Consider the following 22,987-nt stretch of genomic DNA (forward strand, 5'->3'; position numbering starts at 1 on the left):
AACCACCTCTGCATTCTCCACTTCTATCATCTGAGTTTGGTTAGCAGTTGTTTCTTCTGTACTCATCTTCTCTTCTTCTTTATATGCTTCGAAAACTCAATCCACTCCTCTTGAGTTTTCTGTATTGTTGCCATCACATATCTTTGTTTGTCGTTGAATTCTCACTCATTTCTATTTTTCCACACTTGCCATAGGATGTTTACTGTTAGACCTAGATGTTCAGCACCAAATTGTCTAGATCTGGCACCTACAATTTCATTCTACCAAGCCTTGAAACATCCTTGTTTTTCCTTAGCGCCATCCCACTGTATAGGTGCTATCTGCTAGACTTGCTTGGCTTGCCTGTAGTTTAGCAATGCATGTTCCACAGTCTCTACTCCTTCTCCACATGCTTTATAGATAGAGTCTCCCTTCTTTGTCCTACTAAAGATTACTTCATTGACTGGAAGAGCATTGTTTATGCACATCCACATGAAGATCTTCAGTTTATGCTTGATGTTAAGTTTCCATAAGCAAGACAACATCTGTTTGGCTAAAGTATGGATACTTGTTCCACTTTCCTTATATCCTCCCCTTTCCTGGGTTTCTTTCTCTTGCATCAATACCTTATATCCTGAGTTCACTATGAAATGCCCCATTGAGTTATGTAACCAGAAGTTGCTGTCCTATTTTTCTGACAAGTTGATAGGAATGCTTAAGATCCTTTCTGCATCAACACTGTTAAAAGTTCTGAACACAAGTACTCTGTTCCGTCTCTTCTAAGTAATTAGGTCTCGGACTTTCTGCAAATTGCATTCTGGGGGTTTGGGTGTGGAGGGCCTTCCTTTTGTGTTTCCTGTGATCCACTTGTCCTCCCAAATGCTTGTACTAAGACCATTCCCAATTTTCCTCCAAGTGCCTTCCTCGACATGTTTCTTAGCTCTCATCAAACTTTGCCAGATCTAAAAAGCATTTTGGGGACACTTGCACTTGAATATTGAGCCATTAGGGTAGTATTTAGCTTTCAGAACCTTGGAGATAAGCAAATTTGGATTTGTAAGTAATCTCCAAATTTGCTTTCCCAGCAATGCTTTATTGAAATTGGCCAAATCTTTGAGTCCAAGTCCTCCCTGGCTCTTGTTCTGAGTCACCTTCCTCCAAGAACACGGATGCATCTTATTCTTCCTATTATTGTTTCCCCACCAGTAACTTGCCATCAGTGCACTGAGATCTTTACATAGCTTCAGAGGTAGTTTAAAGCATGACATTGCATAAGTTGGCATTGCTAATGTCACAGCTTTTAGCAGAACCTCCTTTCCTGCTTGACTGAGCAACCTCTGCTTCCAGCTTCCCAATTTCTTTTTGATATTGTCTCTAATGAAACCAAAAATTTGGTCCTTTGTCCTTGTTACCAACATTGGGAGTCCCAAGTATTTGCCTTGATTAATCATCTGAATATTTCCCAAGCTGTTGCATATTTCCTATTTTTTACGATGATCCATATTCTTGCTAAAGAAGACAGAACACTTCTTTAGCTTGATCAACTATCCAAAGCTCTCCTCATAAATCTTCAGGATCCTTCTCAGCTCCTCTGCATGGTTGGTGTCTGCTTTACAAAAGATTAAGGAATCATCTGCAAAAAAATATGTGAAAGAGATAATGTGAAAGAGGATCACCCTGTATTGTTCCTCTTCCCGGTACTACATACTCCTTGAACTCACCATTTATGTTAAAAGAATATGAGACTGACTCAATGCGCTTCATGATCCAGCCAATCCACTTATTGTTAAATTCCATTTTTTGCATCATAACCCTCAGAAAATGCCACTCAACTCTATCATGAGCTTTAGACATATCTAACTTAACAGCCATGTACCATTCCTTACCTTACCTTTTGTTTTTTCAGAAAATGCATGTATTCATGAGCTATGATAACATTATTCAGGATCTGTCTACCAGGAATGAATGCAAACTGAATTTTACTGATACAGACATTAAGTACACCTTTTAGCCTGTTTGTCAGTATTTTAGAGATAACTTTATAGAGCACATTGCACAAGCTAATAGGTCTATAGTGCTTAAGATTAATAGAACCAGTGATTACTGGGATGGGGGAAATTAAGCATGATTCAGGGTTCTGGGCATGGAATTAGAATGAAAGAAACTCTGAATATCCTGGACTACATCATGTCTAACTATACTCCAGAATTTTTGAAAAAAATAAGGGACACACCATCCATTCCGGGAGCTTTATCAGGGGACATGGAGAAAATGGTTGCTCTAATTTCTTCTTCACCAACACCTCTAGTCAGTTGATCATTCATGCTAGTCATAATGGTGGATGGAATACCCCTAAGGATCTCTTTTGCACTTCCTTTCCAGCTACTAGTGAAAAGTATCCTGTAAAATTCAACCACTTCCTCTCCTAACTCATGCTCATTCCTAGTCCAAGATCCATCCTCTCTTTGTAGATTTAACATTCTGTTTCTCCTCCTTCTTCCCTTCACACTGGCATGGAAATATTTAGTATTCTTATCCCCCTCCTTAATCCAGTTTAGTCTAGCTTTTTGGTGCCAAAACAATTCCCCCCTATGTGTTTACAATGTGACAAAATTTAATATTTATAAGCCATAATTTATGGACATAATTAATACAAAATTTATAGGTGTAATCAACCCCTATTATATACTTAGAAGAATACTTTCAAAAAAGATATATCTAGAGGAATTAGATTGGCTTATGTCCTCATTTAGTAACTGTTTGAAGACAATAAGTAAAACGTTTATAAATTAATAACCTTGGAACCATACAAATTCTATTAATTTAAAGAGATATTAGTTAATCAATAATTTAATCATTTATTAACTAATCAAGTAAACTTATAATTAAAAAACTCATTTAATCAACAAAATTTTTATTTTATTTTTTGAAAATAGAATTATTTTACTAATAAAATGAGGTTAAAAGTCTAAGGAATATAAATCAATTCATATCTACTTGATTTGCAAATATAATTTAATTTAGATTCAGAATTTTTAGATGTAATGAAAAACATTAGGGATGAGATTCAGGTTGATTTAAATTTTAAGAAATAACAAACAACAATAGACTCATGTTTTAGCCAAATATGATATGTGATTTTAATAAATTATTAATTTATGATATGAATGGGACTATAAGATCATGTAAGATTATAACTTTTTTTTTTAAAACTTGACTACTTTTTTATTTCATCATCTCTGATGTCTTTTGTCAAGTAGGAGCATGATTCGAGTTACAATTACAGACCCGTGCAAAGCCGAACTTGCGGGAACCCCCTGCTATCTAGAAGTAAAAAAAAAGATTTTTTAAAAATAATTATTATCTTATTATTTTATCAAAATTATTAATTTAGCTCGTTAGCCCAAGTTAGAACCGAAATATTTTATTATTTAACAGAGATTATTAATTTATCGAATATTAATTTATAAAGGTTCTACTGTATTCTTGATGACATAAAGAATGCACTCAATCACTAATTTTTGTCTTCATCATTTCATAGGGTAATTTTTGCTTCTTTTCAGAAATGGAAGTGTAATGAATATTCTAAAAATTAACTTTTTATACATTGACAGTATAGTGATTTTTTTACACTATCAGGGTTGGATGTATGTCACATGTGCATGATTTGAATTTAAAATTTGAATTCATGTTATATGGTGTAGACACCAAATTTTGGTGTAATTTCTTTTACTTTTTATTCTCATTTGTCGTGGTTGCTTTTAGTTTTTTTTTTTCAGTTTCTAGTTTTTATTTTTTTATTTTTATTTTTAAGTTTTAGCGTAGAAAAATCATGAAAAAAGAGAAAAAGGAAAAATTGTTCACAAAATAGGTTTATTTCTTTTTAAATTCAATCTTTTGACTTTATTTATTTTTTGGTTAGGTTATTTCGAAAACAAAAGAAAAGTGAAAAATGAAAATGAAAAAATGGAAATTTGCATTTTTTGTTGTTTTTAGTTTATTTTTATCTAATGTTAATTAAGTTGTTTTCATCATTAATTATTATTGTTTTATTATTATCATTTTTGTTGTTTAATTAATTAATTAAAAAAAATAATAATAATAACATTCCCATCTCTGCCGAAGTGCATTCCTTTTCTCCACTAACTCACCTCAACCACAACAATACCCTCTGCCTTGGAACCATCGAAGGGAGAAAACCAGAGAGGTAGAGGGAGCTGCATTCTGCACAAAATCGAGAGAGTAGAGAGCCGAGGAGGAAAAATCAGAAAAGGAGGAGAAAAATCAAGGGCGGCGGAAGAAGGAAAAAGCTGAAAAAATCAGAAACAGAGAAAGAAAGGGTAGCAGCGGGCAAAGAGCTTGTGACTGAGGAAGCAGAGCAGCTGGAACTGCCGTTCGCGGGAAGCTTTTGCCGCCCTCTTCCGTCACGCGCGACGCCAGCTTCATCGCTTCTTCCATCATAGTTCAAGCTCTGCCCTCTGCCGGCACAAACAAGTGGCCAACCGCCTGCCCCAGCAACCAAATCCGACATCAGCACCCGCAAAATTTTTACCAAGAAACAAACGGTAAGCCACCATCATCCTTCAAATTTCAGTTTTCGTGTAAGTTTTCGAAGCATGTTTTATTTTTCACGTTGTGGCTTGTAGCCATTTCTCTGTTGAATTATTCACTAATTGGAAGTATGTATGCTTTGAATGTCGATTGGACTGGAGTTTTTCTTGCATTTGATGAAATTTTGGGTGCTGATTCATGTCAATTGGGCGAGAAATTGGTGAAGTTTTTTAATGGTTGTTTGTTGTTCGACAGAATGCTTCACTGAAAGTTCGGCCTGAAGAATGGATTAATTTCTGATTTATATACGTTCAACTGTTTCATGCTTGTCAAAATAATTGATTCGAATGGGTTTGTTTGGGCGTCCGTTTGTTTTGGCAATCTACTCCGCTTCTCGTTTGTTTGGTGTTCCTCTTGTATGGATTTAAATTCATGACATAAAATGGCATGCGAAGGGATTCATGGGAGAGTCATTTGTTTTGCTTTTGTTTTGTTTTGTTGATTGGAGTCCCAAGTTGAATTTTCAGGTTGCAAAGAGGAATGAAATAGCAGTGAACGTTGAGCCAATTTGGAAGAAGAGGATTGCTTGATTAAATTCATGATTCCAGTCCCTCAATTTCCCTTTCCATTATGATTTAACCCCAGAATTTTAGGACTTCATAATTTTGCCCCCAACACCTTCATAAGTCCTCCAATTAGATCCTTGCTTTTGTTGCATTTTAATCTCTCAAGTCCCCCTTGTTCACCGCGGCCTCAAAATTTGGAAAAATCAAATCCATTTTGCCTTTTTTGAGCTTAATCCTATGTTTGCCTATTTTATGTGACTTTTTGGGATAAATTAATTTTGGGTTTTAGATCATAATTGTGGCTTAAATAATTTTAGTTGATTTGTTATCTTGTTAAGCTTAGACTTATGTTTGGCTAATGATTTTTAGTTGGGTTTGTGTAAGAGGGATTAATTCATTTTTGGGTCTTTGGCTTGGGCTAGAGGGTCATGGCCCATGTGTTTTGGTTGGCTAATTTTTGGGCCAAAATAATACTAGCCCACTTGTTTTTCCTTGGACTTCCGATTGGGCCAAGTGATCTTGGCCCAAGAAAGGTGACAATGGCCCATTCCCTTTTGCTTGGGTTTTCCGGTTGGGCTAGGAAGGCCTTGGCCCATGAAATAAATACAAATGGCCCAATAGCCTGTTATGCCAAGAAGCCTGATAATGAAATTTCATTCCAGTCCCCTGACTTTCGAGTGTTTTCACTATGGCCCCAAAAACTTTCAGTTTCATTCAATTGGGTCCTTACTTTAATTGCAAATGAGTCCTTGAACTTTATTTTTCTTTAATTTTGGCCCCAAACTTTTGTCAATCTTTGCAATCAGGTCCTTTCTTCTCTTGACTTCTTAAATGTGGGTTGTTGACATGATTTAATTGATTCAAATTCATGTTTATTTTTATCCTTTGTGATTATTTGTCAAATAAATTGGTGCCTTGACCCTTTTTTATTGTTTTGAAGCTAATATCTCATTTACTCGATGCTCCATTGCAAGGAGGTAATTCTATATTCTCTGCGTTTATTTTTTCTACGTGCCAATCCAACGTGCTAAGTGAAATACATGTCTACTTTGCTTTTCTAGCCTTTCTTTAATTTCTTTTATTTATGTCATCTTTACTTTTGTTTTTTTATTTAAAGTATTCATTAATGGGGTATGTGTACACCTCTGGCTTGTTAATAGATAGGGCTGGCGAGCAATTTGGTCCATTTCCCCTTCCCCCTTTGAAGTCTTATTATGGTATGTGTACACCTCTGGCTTGTAATAGATAGGGCTTGGAGGCGCATTCGCATGAGGACCTATCGAAGGCGTGGTGCCCCTACACAGCAAATGTAATAGTTAGGGCTTTAATTGCCTTTATGTGTCTTGCATGCTTAGTTGCTACGGTGTTAATTTGCTTTGTTAGGCCTTCATCTAGTCGAGGCATGCCTAATGTATTGCTATGTGTTTATAAGTGTTTGGCATGTCTACAGCTTTCTGTAGTGTAGATGAATGGAATGGATGAATGTACGTTTCACTAGTCCAACGCCTAGCGGAATTCATAGAATGGGCTAGTCCAACGCTAGACCCTTGGGATTTCCCCTCTTAGTATGTTTGCAGTTCACTACATTCATGCATTTTTTTAGTTTTTAGCATTTGGCAATGTCCCTTCTAACCTTTTCCCTTTCATTTTAGGCCTTTGCATTTCATGCGGAGTTATAGGTCCATTTTGCCTGAGAAACCCCCTTAAATATGGGAATATAGACGAGCGTGTGGCTTTTTTCTAAGCCTTAGCCCCACGCTTTATTTCCCTCTATAAAAGGCAAATGGAGTCAACGATGTTAGGTCTCCCCGCCAACCCCAATATGCATGAATTCCCTAGGCTCATTGCATTTTTCAAATCCACTTACCATTTATACCCTCATCACACTTTCACTTTTTCCTCCCATTTTTGCACACGTGCACCTTTTTTATTTTTTCTTCACTTGCACACGAACACTTTTATCATCACTTGCACACATGCACTTTCATATTATCATTTCACATACATACCTTGCCCGCTCACGTGCACATTTTCATTACATATTATTGTTTTTATTACTTTTTCAAACTCATGTCCTCACATTGCATACATGCATTTCATTCATTTGCATCCCACTCGCATTATTCGTGACCTCTCCAAAGGGTCATTATTGGGCTTCACAATTAATGTGATTGGCACCATTCAACCTTTGAAGAGAAATTTTCCCCAATACCCCTAGGTCTAGGGTTTGCATTCATGTAGTGCATCCAAATGTAATAAATTCTTTGATTAAGACAAGAAAATTGTTGATTAAATCATGCAACTAGCCTTGGCTAGGTCAAAGGGGTGCCTTGGATTTTATCCTTGCCTTCCCCTTTGTCAAATGTGACTCCCGAACCTTTTTCTTTGGTTTACGTGGATTAGGAGTCGTTTAAAAGGGGTTTCTTACTACTTTTTCCTATTTTTCTTTAAAAATCCATTTTTAGGTGACTTGGTACACCTTAACTCATTACCAAGTGGCGACTCCGTATTTCGTTTCAAAAAACCCTTTTTAAACTATAATTTTGGGTCAAATCGTCGCATTCTCAACCCCCCATTTAGACCCATTTTTTCTTTTAAACCACAATTCATTTTCCAATCACAAAAAATACATTTTTCAAACTATTTATTTATTTATCAAAAAATGGGGCGCGACAGTTGGCGACTCCACTGGGGACATTCAATCTTTTTCTTCTTTTAAACCTTTTTATTTATCACATTGGATGTTTAGGGTTGCATTTTTCCCTTTTCTAGGATTTTTGCATTTCGCGTATCAACTCACTTCCTCACACGTTCGCCTACGTTTGTTTTGATGAATGGATGTTTGTATGTGATTCCGCGCTTTGCATTGCATTTGGGAGGGGATTCTACCTTAGAGCCTTGCGTGGGTTCTCGATCCCTCCCCTCCAAACGAGCACTAGCATACGTGCATACGTTTTAACTTTTCACCCCTCATTTATTTTTATTTTAGTGGTTTGTCACGCCACTCCACCCTATTAGGATTAGGTGACCCACTTGGACGTGTGATCACGACACGATGTGTGTGTAGCATGATCCGATGGGTCACTCAATCTTCCGCTTTAAGCTTTAGGTTAATAGCCTTTAGCTTTTAGTCGAAAGTTGAGGATTTTTGATAGATTCACTCAAACACGTAGCCGTGACACGATGTGTGCGTAGCGGTGTTTGGGGAATCGCTCAAGCCACCGACAAAGAATCTTGGGATTGATGACCCTTGATTCCTAAGTCTGAAGGCTCGAGGACCTGAGCTTATCGAGTCTAGATGCATTAGCGAACCTCAACCTCATGCATCCATATTAGAATTGCCTAGGATAGAGTCGGCCTTATCCTGAGTTAGGGACACTATCCACGAGGGGAGGGGTCCAACCCCTTTCTCCCTTTATTGCTTTATTTCTTTGTATTGATTTCGTTGCTACAATATGTTATGTGTATTTATCTGGCTGAACTAACTTTTCTTGGTTTTGTGTCCCCATTGCATTCACAAACCCTAGCAAATAAGAGGTCTGGCATGACCTTCTTTTAGAACCTACCCTCGTAGATAGGTCATTGCACGTTTAAAGATTTTGGGATATTGCATTCATAGATTAATAATTGCATAGCATTCTAAGCCTACTTTGGCATAAAGGGTCCCCTAGGTCATATTGCATTTCAAATTGCATCTTTACTGCTTTAATAAAATGGCATCATGCATAAACCCTAGAAAGGGAATGCCACATAGGGAATCCTGTGTTTAGGAATAAGCCACCATATGTCTCGGATATTTAATCCAAGGAGACTTGCACGTTTACATTTTTTGTATCATCCAAAAGGGTAGTGCACAAGGTAAGGTAGGATCCGATCATTTTCATAGAGCGATCTTTGGAATATGAGCGTCTAATAATCACCTTTTGGCCACTTTATCAAAATTGGTAAAAATCCCTTGCGTAAAGGACATTAATTTGAAGAAACCCAAATAATTCTTCACTATTGAGACGATAAATCAATGGAGGCCAAATCTTGATTTTAGGAGGCTCATAGACTAAGGCATTGTAATGATTTCTTGAAACTACCCAATGGGTAGAGAACTCAATCGATTTTTGAACAAATCATCCATCTTATCCAATCCATTTTTTCAATTCATTCAATTTTAGTACAATTTAATCATTTTTGAATAAATTCATTTCATCCAACTCATTTGATCAATTTACCCTTTTTAGGGTCATTTGACCAATTTCATTTGACCAATCTACCCTTTTTAGGGTCATCCGGTCGATTTTGAATAAATCGTCAATTCATTTGACCAGTTTACCCTTTTTAGGGTCATTCGACCAATTTTTGAATAAATCACTAATTCAATTTCATTCATTTTGCCAATTTACCCATTTTTAGGGCAACCGAGCCGATTTTGAATAAATCAAGTTTCGTTCAATCTATTTGATCAATTTACCCTTTTTAGGGTGATCTGATTAATTTTGGATAAATTAAATTTCATTCAATTCATTTGACATGTTCCCCTTTTTAGGGTAATCTGGTCGATTTTAAATAAATGATCAATTTCATTCAACCCATTTGACCAATTAAGGTTTCAAGATCGAATTTCAAATTGGGAAACCTAGTCGGTTTTAAGAAAACCGTCCACTGCATCCAGCCATTTGATCAGTTGGGGTTTTGACCCGCGCTTTACTGAGGAAATTTTGTCAAACGAATTCCGGTCTCTTCGATAGGAAGTTTGTCAAGGTCAAACCTGTGCGTTTTTACAAATTCTTGTATCGATCAAAAGTGATCAATCCATTCGGACGTTGACCTCATTTTGACAAAGTGTCTCTCGTCACTTCAATTGGCCAAAATTTTCAAATCATTCTTCACACGATCAGGCGATCGGATCCATCAGGTATTGTATAGTGCCTGCTCTGGAGGACTGCATTTTCATGCTAGGCCTACCCTTGGCGCAAAAAGGGTTCCCCCATAGGACATGCATCCGAATTTTCTGGATATCTACTAACTCTTGTTTTTTCTTTTCTTTTTCTTTGTTTTTTATTGGAATATCTAAGCGAGGGCTAAATCTAAAGGCAATCTTTCCAAAATTTTCAGGTAATATTTAAACATAGCTTCTCGTCGAAGCCCCATCATAACGCGGTCCCGTAGTCAAGCCCAGAGGAGTCGTGTAAACATGAGTTCACAACCGGAACAGTCAGATAGGTCTGCTACTACCGCTCAACCCGAGACTGCAAGTTCGGGGATTCAGTTGACTGAGATGCTTACCAAGTTTGGAGAGATGGCGTCTGAGATGGCCGCCCAAAGGAAGTTGAATGATGAGCTAATTAGCAGCGGAGTTCAACCCGAACCTGTACCCGCCAGACAGCCTGAGCAAGAGCCATTTGTCCTACCTTCGGCCCATGCCACTGTTACTCCATCATTTCCTATTGCACCCGAAGAAACTTTCACCTATCCCACCACAAATTTGCCATACACTTACCCTCCTCATCCTTCATTTTCTCTTACTCACATGCGAGGTCCACAACCCCAAATCACTTCAAATATACCACCTGAGCCACATACCTTTTATTACCCTGCTGCTGAGCCATTCCTGCCGGACCATATTGTTCAAACCAAGGCAGAAATGGGGGAATCTTCTGCTCCCGTTGATATAAAGCTGCTCAAACGCCTTGATCGTTTCGATGAGTTTATGAGGAAGAGTCAGGGGCTGAACAAACAAGGAGTACTGGACTATGATGAGCTTTGTCTCTTTCCCAATGTACAATTGCCTGAGGGATTCAAAACTCCGAAGTTCAACAAATACGATGGGACGGGTAATCCCAAGATACACCTCCGACTATTTGCTAACAAGTTGGGAAAGCCTGTAGACGACGAGAACCTGCCTCTAATGTTGTTCCCGGAAAGTCTGGAGGGGGATGCCCTCGACTGGTACTCAAATTTGAAGTCCGAAGAAATAAAAACCTGGATTGACTTGTCCAATGCTTTTATAAGGCAATATGAGTATAACTGCGAGCTGGCTCCGACACGAACCACGTTGGAAGGAACAAAAAGAAAACCCTCCGAGGATCACAAGACTTATGCCAAGAGGTGGAGGAAAATAGCTGCCAAAGTCGAGCCACCGATGACTGAGGACGAAATCATACGCACTTTCATTAAGGCACATGATCCTCCATATTTCGAAGAAATTTTTCGCATGACTGGATGCTCGTTCGCTGCTATTGTTAATAAGCTTGAGGAATTTGATGATTTCGTGAAAGCTGGGAAGATTGTTAATGTCTCTACCCTCAAGTCACAGTTGGATGCTTTGCAAGGTCAGGGGACTAGTGGGAAGAACCCGCAATTCCAAAAGAAAGAGGGAGAAACTGCCTTCACATGGAATCAAAACCCTGTCCCAAGACCCAGACCTCGACAATACCCTACCTACTCAAACCCTTACCATTCAAACCATCATCCCGTTTATCACACCAATATCACTCATCCTCGACCTCGCCCAAATTATGCCAACCCGCCTACAACCCCTTCCCAAATACCTCAACCAAACTTTCAACAAACTCGTCCTCGACCTCCTTACCACCAAAGATTTCCCCCACCAAATAGACTCACCTACAACTATCCCCGACCCACTGAAACTTACAATCAAAGCCGTACCCGAACCTTCACCAACCTAGGCAGGCCTTTGGACCAATTGTATGAGCAATTGAAGGTTGCCAACAAAATAGGCGTGATTCCCCCTCCAACTTACCTTCATGGCATGCCTGCTGGGTACAATCCACATGCTATTTGTGCCTATCATTCGGGAGTACCTGGCCACTCAACCGCCGATTGCAGGGCACTTAAGCACAAAGTCCAAGACATGATCGAGGCAGGGGAAATAATGCTAAGGAAAAGAGGTGAACAAGGGCCGAGCATAAGTACAAATCCTTTCCCTGAACACAAGGACACCTTCGAGGCATCCACCTCCAACGACGAAATTTGAAAATCCTGAAGGAACTTTGCATAATTTGAATGGCCGAGTATCTTCCCTCTCGAAGGGAATTTCGGTAAATCTAGGGGTTGTTATTTACTAAAGTTCACAAAAACCATTTCTTGCATATGTGAATAGCTTCATGAAAACATCTTTCGCAATTAAGTTTTTGTCTTGTTTCCGCTTTGATTAGTTTTTCCATTAAATGCACAATTTGTTTATTTGATTATTGTCCTGAATTTTAATTCTTTTAAATGGCCAAAGATGAAATTATTTGACCCTTTGAATATCACTGTTCTGGATTTCGATAATACCATTCATCCAAAAGTCCCTTCATTGAAAAATCCCTTCTTTGAGAAGGTCAGAAATCCCTTCATTGAAAAATCCCTTCTTTGAGAAGGTCAGAAATCCCTTCGTTGAAAAATCCCTTCTTTGAGAAGGCCAAAAAATCCCTTCATTAAAAATCCTTCATTGAAAAATCCCTTCATTAAGAAAGCTCTTCATTGAAAATCCTTTCGTTAAGAAAGCCTTTCATCAAGAAATCCCTCCTCTTCCAAGTTCTAAGCTGATTGGTTAAAGCAGCGTCACCGACGATTGATTTTGATGGATAAAAAGCAGTTGAATATCGTATGGCCTGTGTTCATAACAAAAAGGTCCGCCACCGGTCCTTTAGAGAAGAAGGACAAAGAGTTAAAGCGAGATTTGCCAATGCAAGATGAAATCAAAGACGAATTTGGCCTAAACTGGTAAGGCCATTTGTCATTCAAAAAGGTGCTACCGAGTGGAGCACTTATCCTTGAAGAGATGGACGGACAAACAGTCTCTCAACCTATCAACTCAGACATGTGTAAGAAGTTTTATTTTTGATTATGCAAATTTCTTTTGGAAATCATGCAAGGGACGAGGCAAAGGTCAGGCCATCTTCCTTTCCAATCAAAACATTTCATCCCTAGTCATCCCTTTTGAGCTATCAGAACAATAATTTTCGTTTGGCAGCCCCTGAGAATTGCAAACCCCACACTGGGGCAAATTCATTTTGAAACGAGATTATCAGAGAGGGAAAAGGAAAAATCCCCATACTGGGGCAAATTCATTTTGAAAAAAAAGGAAAAAGGAAAAAGAGGAAAAGAGAAAAGAAAGAACCCCACACTGGGGCAAATTTAGTTTTTGAAGGAAAATGCAAAAAGTGAGGAAAATGCAATGAAGAAAATGCAAAGAAAGAGAAAATCCAATCAAACTGGGGCAAATTTCCTCGGTTTCGTTCAAAATTAGAGATAATTTCAAAATGATGCAATCTCAGGTTATTTCACACCTTTCATCAAACTTGCTTTCAGGCCTCAACTTTTCTTGAAAACACCCCACCTGACCTCATTACAAAAGCCCAAAAGTCCTGGCTTTCGTCACTTGCTGTATTTCTATTAGGAATTTCGCTAATCAATTGGCAAGTGATGTCTATAATGCCTTCACCTAAACTTCTAAGGGAAGTGCATTTTACTGATGCCAGAAATCTTCAACTCATACTCCTGAGTCGATCATGGTTGAGCTCTTTCATTTGCGTCTTTAGGTGAAAACCCGAAAGGTCACCTCAAAAGAAGAAAAGAAGAGGGAAAAGAAAAAGAAAAAAAAAGAAGAAGAAAAAAAAAGAAAAGAACAAAGAAAGAAAAAAACAACAACAACAAAAACAAAAAAACAAACAAAAGCAGAAAAGATTGGGGGTAGCTTTGGTGAAAACCCGAAAGGGCGCCAAGGCGTTTTTTTTCAAACAGACGAGCACGAGGAGGAACAACTGGTGACCTGGTTCATTCGGATTTTTCTCATTTTTGTCAAACCTCTGGCAACATTGAATTCCAGAGCAAAGATATCCAGAGAATTGAATATGACATCCGTTGGCCAAAACTGTGTCGTTTTGTAAAAATATTTCTTTAGCAAATTCATTCTTAGGAAGCTCATTTTTTCTCAATTGCTTGTATTCATGGCATTTTTGTAGGCTTTAAGCACAAATGGTTTGTGTTTGCATTCTTTCACATATTCATTTCTGCATGATAGGTGAAATTACTTTTTAATCATCGAATTTTTGGTGAATGATAACCCCATGGTTTATTCAAAGCATACTTGGGTTCAGTCATCTTGCGAAAATGGTTGAAATTCAGCAAGGTCGGTTACGCAAGCTTCACAATATGGCAAAATGCACGCTCGGTTAGTCGGGAAAAATCAGAGACGTTTAGAAATGACAAATCCAACCAAGTCAGATGCCACGGTCAACTTTGACGAAGGCATCCAAAGACTCATGTTTACACGATTCTCAAGGACAAACGGATCAAATAATGGTGGCAATTCCTTTGTTTTTTCTCTTTTGCAGGAAATTTCATGCATGGATGAAAACAATCACACCTCGCACTGAAATCGGTGTCGGAAAGAGTCCTAATGAACAAAGGCAGATTGAAAATGTCGCAAGCAAATTTCATCAAAAAATGCAACAGCATGGCGATACAGAATCAACTCTGGACTCAAATAGCAAAAATTCATCATACTGGGGCAAATTAATTTTTTGTAAAGATTTTCAAAAGTCAAAAAGAAAAGTCAAAAAGAAGCAAAAATCATCAATCAAAAACCAAAATCGAATCAAATTTCGTCACGGCAGGATCGGGTTTAATCCCACTGACCGATGATCAAAAACATTTTCGGGTCAGTCCCTCGATCAAAAACATTTTCGGGTCAGTCCCTCGATCAAAAGCATTCGGGTCAGTCCCTCGATCAAAAGCATTTTCGGGTCAGTCCCTCGATCAAAAACATTTTCGGGTCAGTCCCTCGATCAAAAGCTCATTCGGGTCAGTCCCTCGATCAAAAGTTCATTCGGGTCAGTCCCTCGATCAAAAGCATTTTCGGGTCAGTCCCTCGATCAAAAGCATTTTCGGGTCAGTCCCTCGATCAAAGCTCATTCGGGTTCAGTCCTCGATCAAAAGCTCATCGGTCAGTCCCTCGATCAAAAGCATTTTCGGTTCAGTCCATCGATCAAAAGTTCATTCGGGTCAGTCCCTCGATCAAAAGTTCATTCGGGTCAGTCCCTCGATCAAGTCCCTCGATCAAAAACATTTTCGGGTCAGTCCCTTGATCAAAAGTTCATTCGGGTCAGTCCCTCGATCAAAAGCTCATTCGGGTCAGTCCCTCGATCAAAAGCATTTTCGGGTCAGTCCCTCGATCAAAAGCTCATTTGGGTCAGTCCCACGATTCAAAAGCTCATTCGGGTCAGTCCCATGATTCAAATATTATTCGGGTCAGTCCCACGATTCAAAGCTTATTCGGGTCAGTCCCGCGATTAAAGCTTGTTCGGGCCAGTCCCATGATTTGAATTTCCTTCTCTAGTCAGTCCCAATTTTAAATTTCTGCTCGGGTCAGTCCCGTTTTAATTTCCTGTTTGGGTCAATTCCATTTCAAAAAAAAAAATGTTAAATGAGGTCGATCCTCATTTCAGAAGCGTCCATTGCCAGCCGAATAACACAGGTAAGTATTTGGTGTCTAACTTCTTTGTCCTCAAGTTTTCAAACTCAGACAAAGAGGGGCAACTGTAGACACCAAATTTTTGGTGTAATTTCTTTTACTTTTTTATTTCTCATTTGTCCGTGGTTGCTTTAGTTTTTTTTTTTTCTCAAGTTTCTAGTTTTTATTTTTTATTTATTTTTAAGTTTTAGCGTAGAAAAATCATGAAAAAAGAGAAAAAGGAAAAATTGTTCACAAAATAGGTTTATTTCTTTTTAAATTCAATCTTTTGACTTTATTTATTTTTTGGTTAGGTTATTTCGAAAACAAAAGAAAAGTGAAAAATGAAAATGAAAAAATGGAAATTTGCATTTTTTGTTGTTTTTAGTTTATTTTTATCTAATGTTAATTAAGTTGTTTTCATCATTAATTATTATTGTTTTATTATTATCATTTTTGTTGTTTAATTAATTAATTAAAAAAAATAATAATAATAACATTCCCATCTCTGCCGAAGTGCATTCCTTTTCTCCACTAACTCACCTCAACCACAACAATACCCTCTGCCTTGGAACCATCGAAGGGAGAAAACCAGAGAGGTAGAGGGAGCTGCATTCTGCACAAAATCGAGAGAGTAGAGAGCCGAGGAGGAAAAATCAGAAAAGGAGGAGAAAAATCAAGGGCGGCGGAAGAAGGAAAAAGCTGAAAAAATCAGAAACAGAGAAAGAAAGGGTAGCAGCGGGCAAAGAGCTTGTGACTGAGGAAGCAGAGCAGCTGGAACTGCCGTTCGCGGGAAGCTTTTGCCGCCCTCTTCCGTCACGCGCGACGCCAGCTTCATCGCTTCTTCCATCATAGTTCAAGCTCTGCCCTCTGCCGGCACAAACAAGTGGCCAACCGCCTGCCCCAGCAACCAAATCCGACATCAGCACCCGCAAAATTTTTACCAAGAAACAAACGGTAAGCCACCATCATCCTTCAAATTTCAGTTTTCGTGTAAGTTTTCGAAGCATGTTTTATTTTTCACGTTGTGGCTTGTAGCCATTTCTCTGTTGAATTATTCACTAATTGGAAGTATGTATGCTTTGAATGTCGATTGGACTGGAGTTTTTCTTGCATTTGATGAAATTTTGGGTGCTGATTCATGTCAATTGGGCGAGAAATTGGTGAAGTTTTTTAATGGTTGTTTGTTGTTCGACAGAATGCTTCACTGAAAGTTCGGCCTGAAGAATGGATTAATTTCTGATTTATATACGTTCAACTGTTTCATGCTTGTCAAAATAATTGATTCGAATGGGTTTGTTTGGGCGTCCGTTTGTTTTGGCAATCTACTCCGCTTCTCGTTTGTTTGGTGTTCCTCTTGTATGGATTTAAATTCATGACATAAAATGGCATGCGAAGGGATTCATGGGAGAGTCATTTGTTTTGCTTTTGTTTTGTTTTGTTGATTGGAGTCCCAAGTTGAATTTTCAGGTTGCAAAGAGGAATGAAATAGCAGTGAACGTTGAGCCAATTTGGAAGAAGAGGATTGCTTGATTAAATTCATGATTCCAGTCCCTCAATTTCCCTTTCCATTATGATTTAACCCCAGAATTTTAGGACTTCATAATTTTGCCCCCAACACCTTCATAAGTCCTCCAATTAGATCCTTGCTTTTGTTGCATTTTAATCTCTCAAGTCCCCCTTGTTCACCGCGGCCTCAAAATTTGGAAAAATCAAATCCATTTTGCCTTTTTTGAGCTTAATCCTATGTTTGCCTATTTTATGTGACTTTTTGGGATAAATTAATTTTGGGTTTTAGATCATAATTGTGGCTTAAATAATTTTAGTTGATTTGTTATCTTGTTAAGCTTAGACTTATGTTTGGCTAATGATTTTTAGTTGGGTTTGTGTAAGAGGGATTAATTCATTTTTGGGTCTTTGGCTTGGGCTAGAGGGTCATGGCCCATGTGTTTTGGTTGGCTAATTTTTGGGCCAAAATAATACTAGCCCACTTGTTTTTCCTTGGACTTCCGATTGGGCCAAGTGATCTTGGCCCAAGAAAGGTGACAATGGCCCATTTGCTTTTGCTTGGGTTTTCCGGTTGGGCTAGGAAGGCCTTGGCCCACGAAATAAATACAAATGGCCCAATGGCCTGTTATGCCAAGAAGCCTGATAATGAAATTTCATTCCAGTCCCCTGACTTTCGAGTGTTTTCACTATGGCCCCAAAAACTTTCAGTTTCATTCAATTGGGTCCTTACTTTAATTGCAAATGAGTCCTTGAACTTTATTTTTCTTTAATTTTGGCCCCAAACTTTTGTCAATCTTTGCAATCAGGTCCTTTCTTCTCTTGACTTCTTAAATGTGGGTTGTTGACATGATTTAATTGATTCAAATTCATGTTTATTTTTATCCTTTGTGATTATTTGTCAAATAAATTGGTGCCTTGACCCTTTTTATTGTTTTGAAACTAATATCTCATTTACTCGATTTCCATTGCAAGGGAGGTAACTTCTATATTCTTGCGTTATTTTTCCTACGTGCTCCAACGTGCTAAGTGAAATACATGTCTACTTTGCTTTTCTTTAATTTCTTTTATTTATGTCATTTACTTTTGCTTTTTTTATTTAAGTTATTCATTATGGGGTATGTGTACACCTCTTGGCTTGTAATAGATAGGGCTTGGCGAGCAATTTGGTCCATTTCCCCTTCCCCCTTTTGAAGTCTTATTATGGGGTATGTGTACACCTCTTGGCTTGTAATAGATAGGGCTTGGAGGCGCATTCGATGAGGACCTATCGAAGGCGTGTGCCTAGCTAGCAAATGTAATAGTTAGGGCTTTAATTGCCTTATGTGTCTTGCATGCTTAGTTGCTACGTGTTAATTTGCTTTGTTAGGGCCTTGCATCTAGTCGAGCATGCTAAATGTTATGTGCTATGTGTTTATAAGTGTTTGGCATGTCTACTAGCTTTCTGTAGTGTAGATGAATGGAATGGATGAATGTACGTTTCCACTAGTCCAACGCTAGTCGGAATTCATAGAATGGGCTAGTCCAACGCTAGACCCTTAGGGATTTCCCCTCGTTAGTACATGTTTGCATGTTCACTACATTTCATGCATTTTTTTAGTTTTTATGGCATTTGGCATGTCCCTCTAACCTTTTCCCTTTCATTTTAGGCCTTTGCATTTCATGCTAGTTATAGGGTCCATTTGCCTGAGAAACCCCCTTAAATATGGGATATAGACGAGTGTGGCTTTTTCTAAGCCTTAGCACGCTTGTATTCCCTCTATAAAAGGGCAAATTGAGTCACGATTTAGGTCTCCCCGCACCCAATATGCATGAATTCCCTAGGCTCATGCATTTTCAAATCCACTTTACCATTTTATACCCTCATCACACTTTCATTTTTCCTCCCATTTTGCACACGTGCACCTTTATGTTTCTTCACTTGCACACGAACACTTTTATCATCACTTGCACACATGCACTTCATATTATCATTTCACATACCATACCTTGCCCGCTCACGTGCACATTTTCATTTACATATTTATTGTTTTTTATTACTTTTTCAAACTCATGTCCTCACATTGCATACATGCATTTCATTCATTTGCATCCCACTCGCATTATTCGTGACCTCTCCAAAGGGTCATTATTGGGCTTCACAATTAATGTGATTGGCACCATTCAACCTTTGAAGAGAAATTTCCCCCAATATCCCTAGGTCTAGGGTTTGCATTCATATAGTACATCCAAATGTAATAAATTTTTTGGTTAAAACAAGAAAATATTTGATTAAATCACGCAACTAGCCTTGGCTAGGTCGAAGGGGTGCCTTGGATTTTTATCCTTGCCTTCCCCTTCGTCAAATGTGACTCCCGAACCTTTTTCGTTGGTTTACGTGGATTAGGAGTCGTTTAAAAGGGGTTTTTTAATATTTTTTCCTATTTTTCTTTAAAAATTCATTTTAGGTGACTTGGTACACCTTAACTCATTACCAAGTGGCGACTCCGATTTTTTATTTCAAAAACCCTTTTTAAACTATAATTTTGGGTCAAATCGTCGCATTCTTAAACCCCCATTTAGACCCATTTTTCTTTTAAATAACAATTCATTTTCCAATCACAAATTGAATCAAAAAATACATTTTTTAACCATTTATTTATTTTATTTTATCAAAAAATGGGGCGCGACATATGGTATGTGAGAATATGTATTTTGGGAGAAAAATATCTAATCACCGTATTATGAGTGACCAACTAGTATTTATAGGATTACAAACTTAACAAACTATTTACAAGAATACCTTTACTAATTTATTATCTACAAGAATACTTATATTCTCTTAACACTTTTCCTCAAGTTGGAGCATATTTATCATAAGCACCCAACTTGTTACAAATGTATTTCACCCCAGAGCCCCCTAAACTCTTGGTAAACAAATCAGCCAATTGATCTACAGACGGTACATGAGATGTCTTGATGACTCCATCAAGTAATTTCTCTCGAATGAAATGACAATCAACTTCAATACGTTTTATCCTTTCATGAAACACTGGATTAGACGCAATATGAACAGCCGCCTGATTATCACATACTAAATTTATAGGCTATTTATGTTCAAACCCAATTCAAGTAACATGCTCTTCAACCAAACCAACTCACACACAATGTGAGCCATAATGCGGTATTCAAATTCTGCACTTGATGTGGAGACAACTGTTTGCTTCTTGCTCTTCCACGACACTAAATTTTCACCAACAAACACACAATATCCTGTGATCGGTTTTCGATCTGAGGCAGAACCAACCTAATCTGCATCACTATATCCTTCAATATCAGTGTATATGATGAGAAAAAGACGAAACCTACTACATATACCTCGTCGAGTAACGTTGACGCCAGATTTGAATCTCAAGTTTCTTCTACAAGTGACACAGTAAGTCAATATTTAGATCATTTACGTAAATTGCTACATGATTAGTAAAGAAGTGAACAAGACAACTGGAACATTTTTCAAAAATGTCGGCTGAAACCTCTTAGCACTACAACGATGAATGTGCATCTATTGGTTTTCAGATGTGTACATATTTGTATCATGTTTGATTTGGTGTATTTTCTTTCGTTGTTGGTGCAGATTTATTGAATGAAATTTATTCTTTTTTACAAAAAAAAAATCCCCATATAAAACCAATATAAAACTTCAATCCAACTTGAGCTTAAAAAAGAAAAACCTGAGAGTCTACCATGAAGATGACGAAAGAATATAGAATTAAGCTTAAACTTGCTAATTCGTGTAGCCAACTCTGCTTAGTAGTAGTATTAGTTGTCCTTGCAAGTCTAACAATCCCAGCGGATTGTTTCCATCATGATGACCATTATCCGGAAGCCATTGCTGCTCTCTTCGTCTTTGGTGATTCACTTATTGATCCTGGGAATAACAACTACATCAACACAAGTACAGGTTTCCAGGCCAACTTTCCCCCATACGGAGAATCATTCTTCAAATATCCATCGGGAAGGTTTTGCGACGGCCGTGTAATTACGGATTTTATTGGTAAGTATGTAGGAGGTAGCCTGACTTCTTAAGTAAAATCAACAAGATATGCACTTAATTATGTCCTTTATACATACATACATTTATATATATATACATGTGTGTGTGTGTGTGTACTTCAATAACAAGCTTGCTTTCTTGTAATGACCATTTGCAGCTGAATACGCAAAGCTCCCTTTCATTCCACCTTATCTCCAAATTGGCTACCAATATCAGTTGGCTTATGGTGCAAACTTTGCATCTGCTGGCGCTGGTGCTCTAGTTGAAACCTATCCCGGATCGGTAAGTAAGAGAAATGACCACCAGTGATGTAATATTGCCATTTCCCAACATATATAGCTAATTGATTTCGAGTCATTTCTCAGGTTGTCGACCTTAAAACGCAGTTGTGGCATTTCAACGAGGCTGAAAAACTATTGATTTCGAATATCGGTAGAAGAGGAGCAGAACGAATCGTATCCAATTCTGTGTACTTGTTTAGCATAGGGGCAAATGATTACTTCAGCGATTCAAGAAAATCCAACATATTTAAGTCGTTTACCCCAGAGGATTATGTAGCAATGGTGGTTGGCAACATTACAGCTGCTCTCGAGGTAAATTTTTAATTTTTACTACTAGACAATAGTCAATTAGCCATTATAGAGCAAGGCGAAGTGATTGTTAGCATGCATAACAGGAAATATACAAGAAAGGTGGGAGAAAATTTGGAGTTGTAAATATGCCGCCTCTAGGCTGTGCACCAGTCTATAGAGCTGCCGATTTGGCTGCTGGAGGGACTGGAGAGTGCAATGGACAGATGACAGCTTTGGCCAAGTTACACAATGTCTTACTTTCCAAAGGACTCGAGCACCTGCAGAAGCAGCTCAAAAGCTTTAGATATTCATATTTTGACTTTTTCGCTGTTTTTGTCGATTTATTTGACAATCCATCAAAATACGGTAGGTGCATCAACTTTTTTGCCTATTAGGAATAGTTTTCTCCAACTATTAAAAGCATAACTATGTATTCATCAACTATGCCATTATCAAAGTATATAATTGATTTTGCATGTTCCTGTCTAAGTTTGTTATTTTAGTATCAAAGTATATAGTTGATTGTACTGTACAAATTTAATTGAAATTTACAACTGTAGAAAACCCTGAATTCACTAGTTAAATGGTTGCTAAATTTTTCGGTAAACCATCCATAATTCTAGCAAGAATGCGAACATGGTGGAGTAACTAACAATTAGCTTCCATTTTTGCTATTGCATTTAATTACTCCCATAACAAGGCTTTAAGGAAGTGAAGAGTGCATGCTGCGGCAGTGGTCCTTTCCGAGGAACAAACAGCTGCGGAGGGAGGTGGGGAATAAAAGAATACGAGCTTTGTGGCAATCCACAAGATTATTCCTTCTTTGACTCCGTTCATCCAACTCAAGCTGCCAACCAGCAGTTCGCGGAGCTCATCTGGGCTGGACCCTCCAATGTTACTGGCCCTTATAATCTCAAGTCACTTTTTCAGCTTTCACTGTAACCTGCTCTACTCAAGATTGAAGTTCATTACTAAGGGACCATTTGTGACATTTATGTTTCTTAATTTCTGTTTTTACTTCAAGATAAAACAAAACACCTGTTAATATATATATATATTGGTTGCCAAAAACAATACATAAATGTGTTTGTTTCATCATATTGTTCCATGAATAAATTGAAATAGACTGTTTGATGGAAGAGGATCTCTGTTTTTTGATTGCCAAACCTTGGGGAATTTACTTAAATCTCACAAGGTGCCAGGCTACCTAATGTTGAATGATAAGCTATTCAGATTCTTCTAAACTGATACCTGATTATAAGCTGCAGATGAGAAAGTGACCTCAAAGATCGTTGGGATCTGATCCAGCAAACAAGCAGATATTAAT

The 22,987-nt window shown here is 38.0% G+C and overlaps 2 protein-coding genes across 2 annotated transcripts; one reads left to right on the forward strand and one right to left on the reverse strand.

Annotated features, from left to right (window-relative positions):
* Positions 1–941: 941 nt before the first annotated feature.
* On the reverse strand, positions 942–1,430 carry LOC113755552 (uncharacterized mitochondrial protein AtMg00310-like). The gene has a single exon (XM_027299528.1). It carries the CDS (start codon positions 1,428–1,430, stop codon positions 942–944), a length of 489 nt encoding a protein of 162 aa, XP_027155329.1.
* A 19,351-nt stretch (positions 1,431–20,781) lies between these two features.
* On the forward strand, positions 20,782–22,647 carry LOC113755553 (GDSL esterase/lipase 2-like). Its single transcript, XM_027299529.1, has 5 exons — positions 20,782–21,088; positions 21,246–21,370; positions 21,454–21,681; positions 21,765–22,026; positions 22,361–22,647. Exons 1-5 carry the CDS (start codon positions 20,785–20,787, stop codon positions 22,600–22,602), a joined length of 1,161 nt encoding a protein of 386 aa, XP_027155330.1. The 5' UTR covers positions 20,782–20,784; the 3' UTR covers positions 22,603–22,647.
* Positions 22,648–22,987: the final 340 nt, after the last annotated feature.

This window comes from Coffea eugenioides, unplaced genomic scaffold (genome assembly GCF_003713205.1).
Source record: "Coffea eugenioides isolate CCC68of unplaced genomic scaffold, Ceug_1.0 ScVebR1_1569;HRSCAF=2440, whole genome shotgun sequence".
Classification (NCBI taxonomy): Eukaryota; Viridiplantae; Streptophyta; class Magnoliopsida; order Gentianales; family Rubiaceae; genus Coffea; species Coffea eugenioides.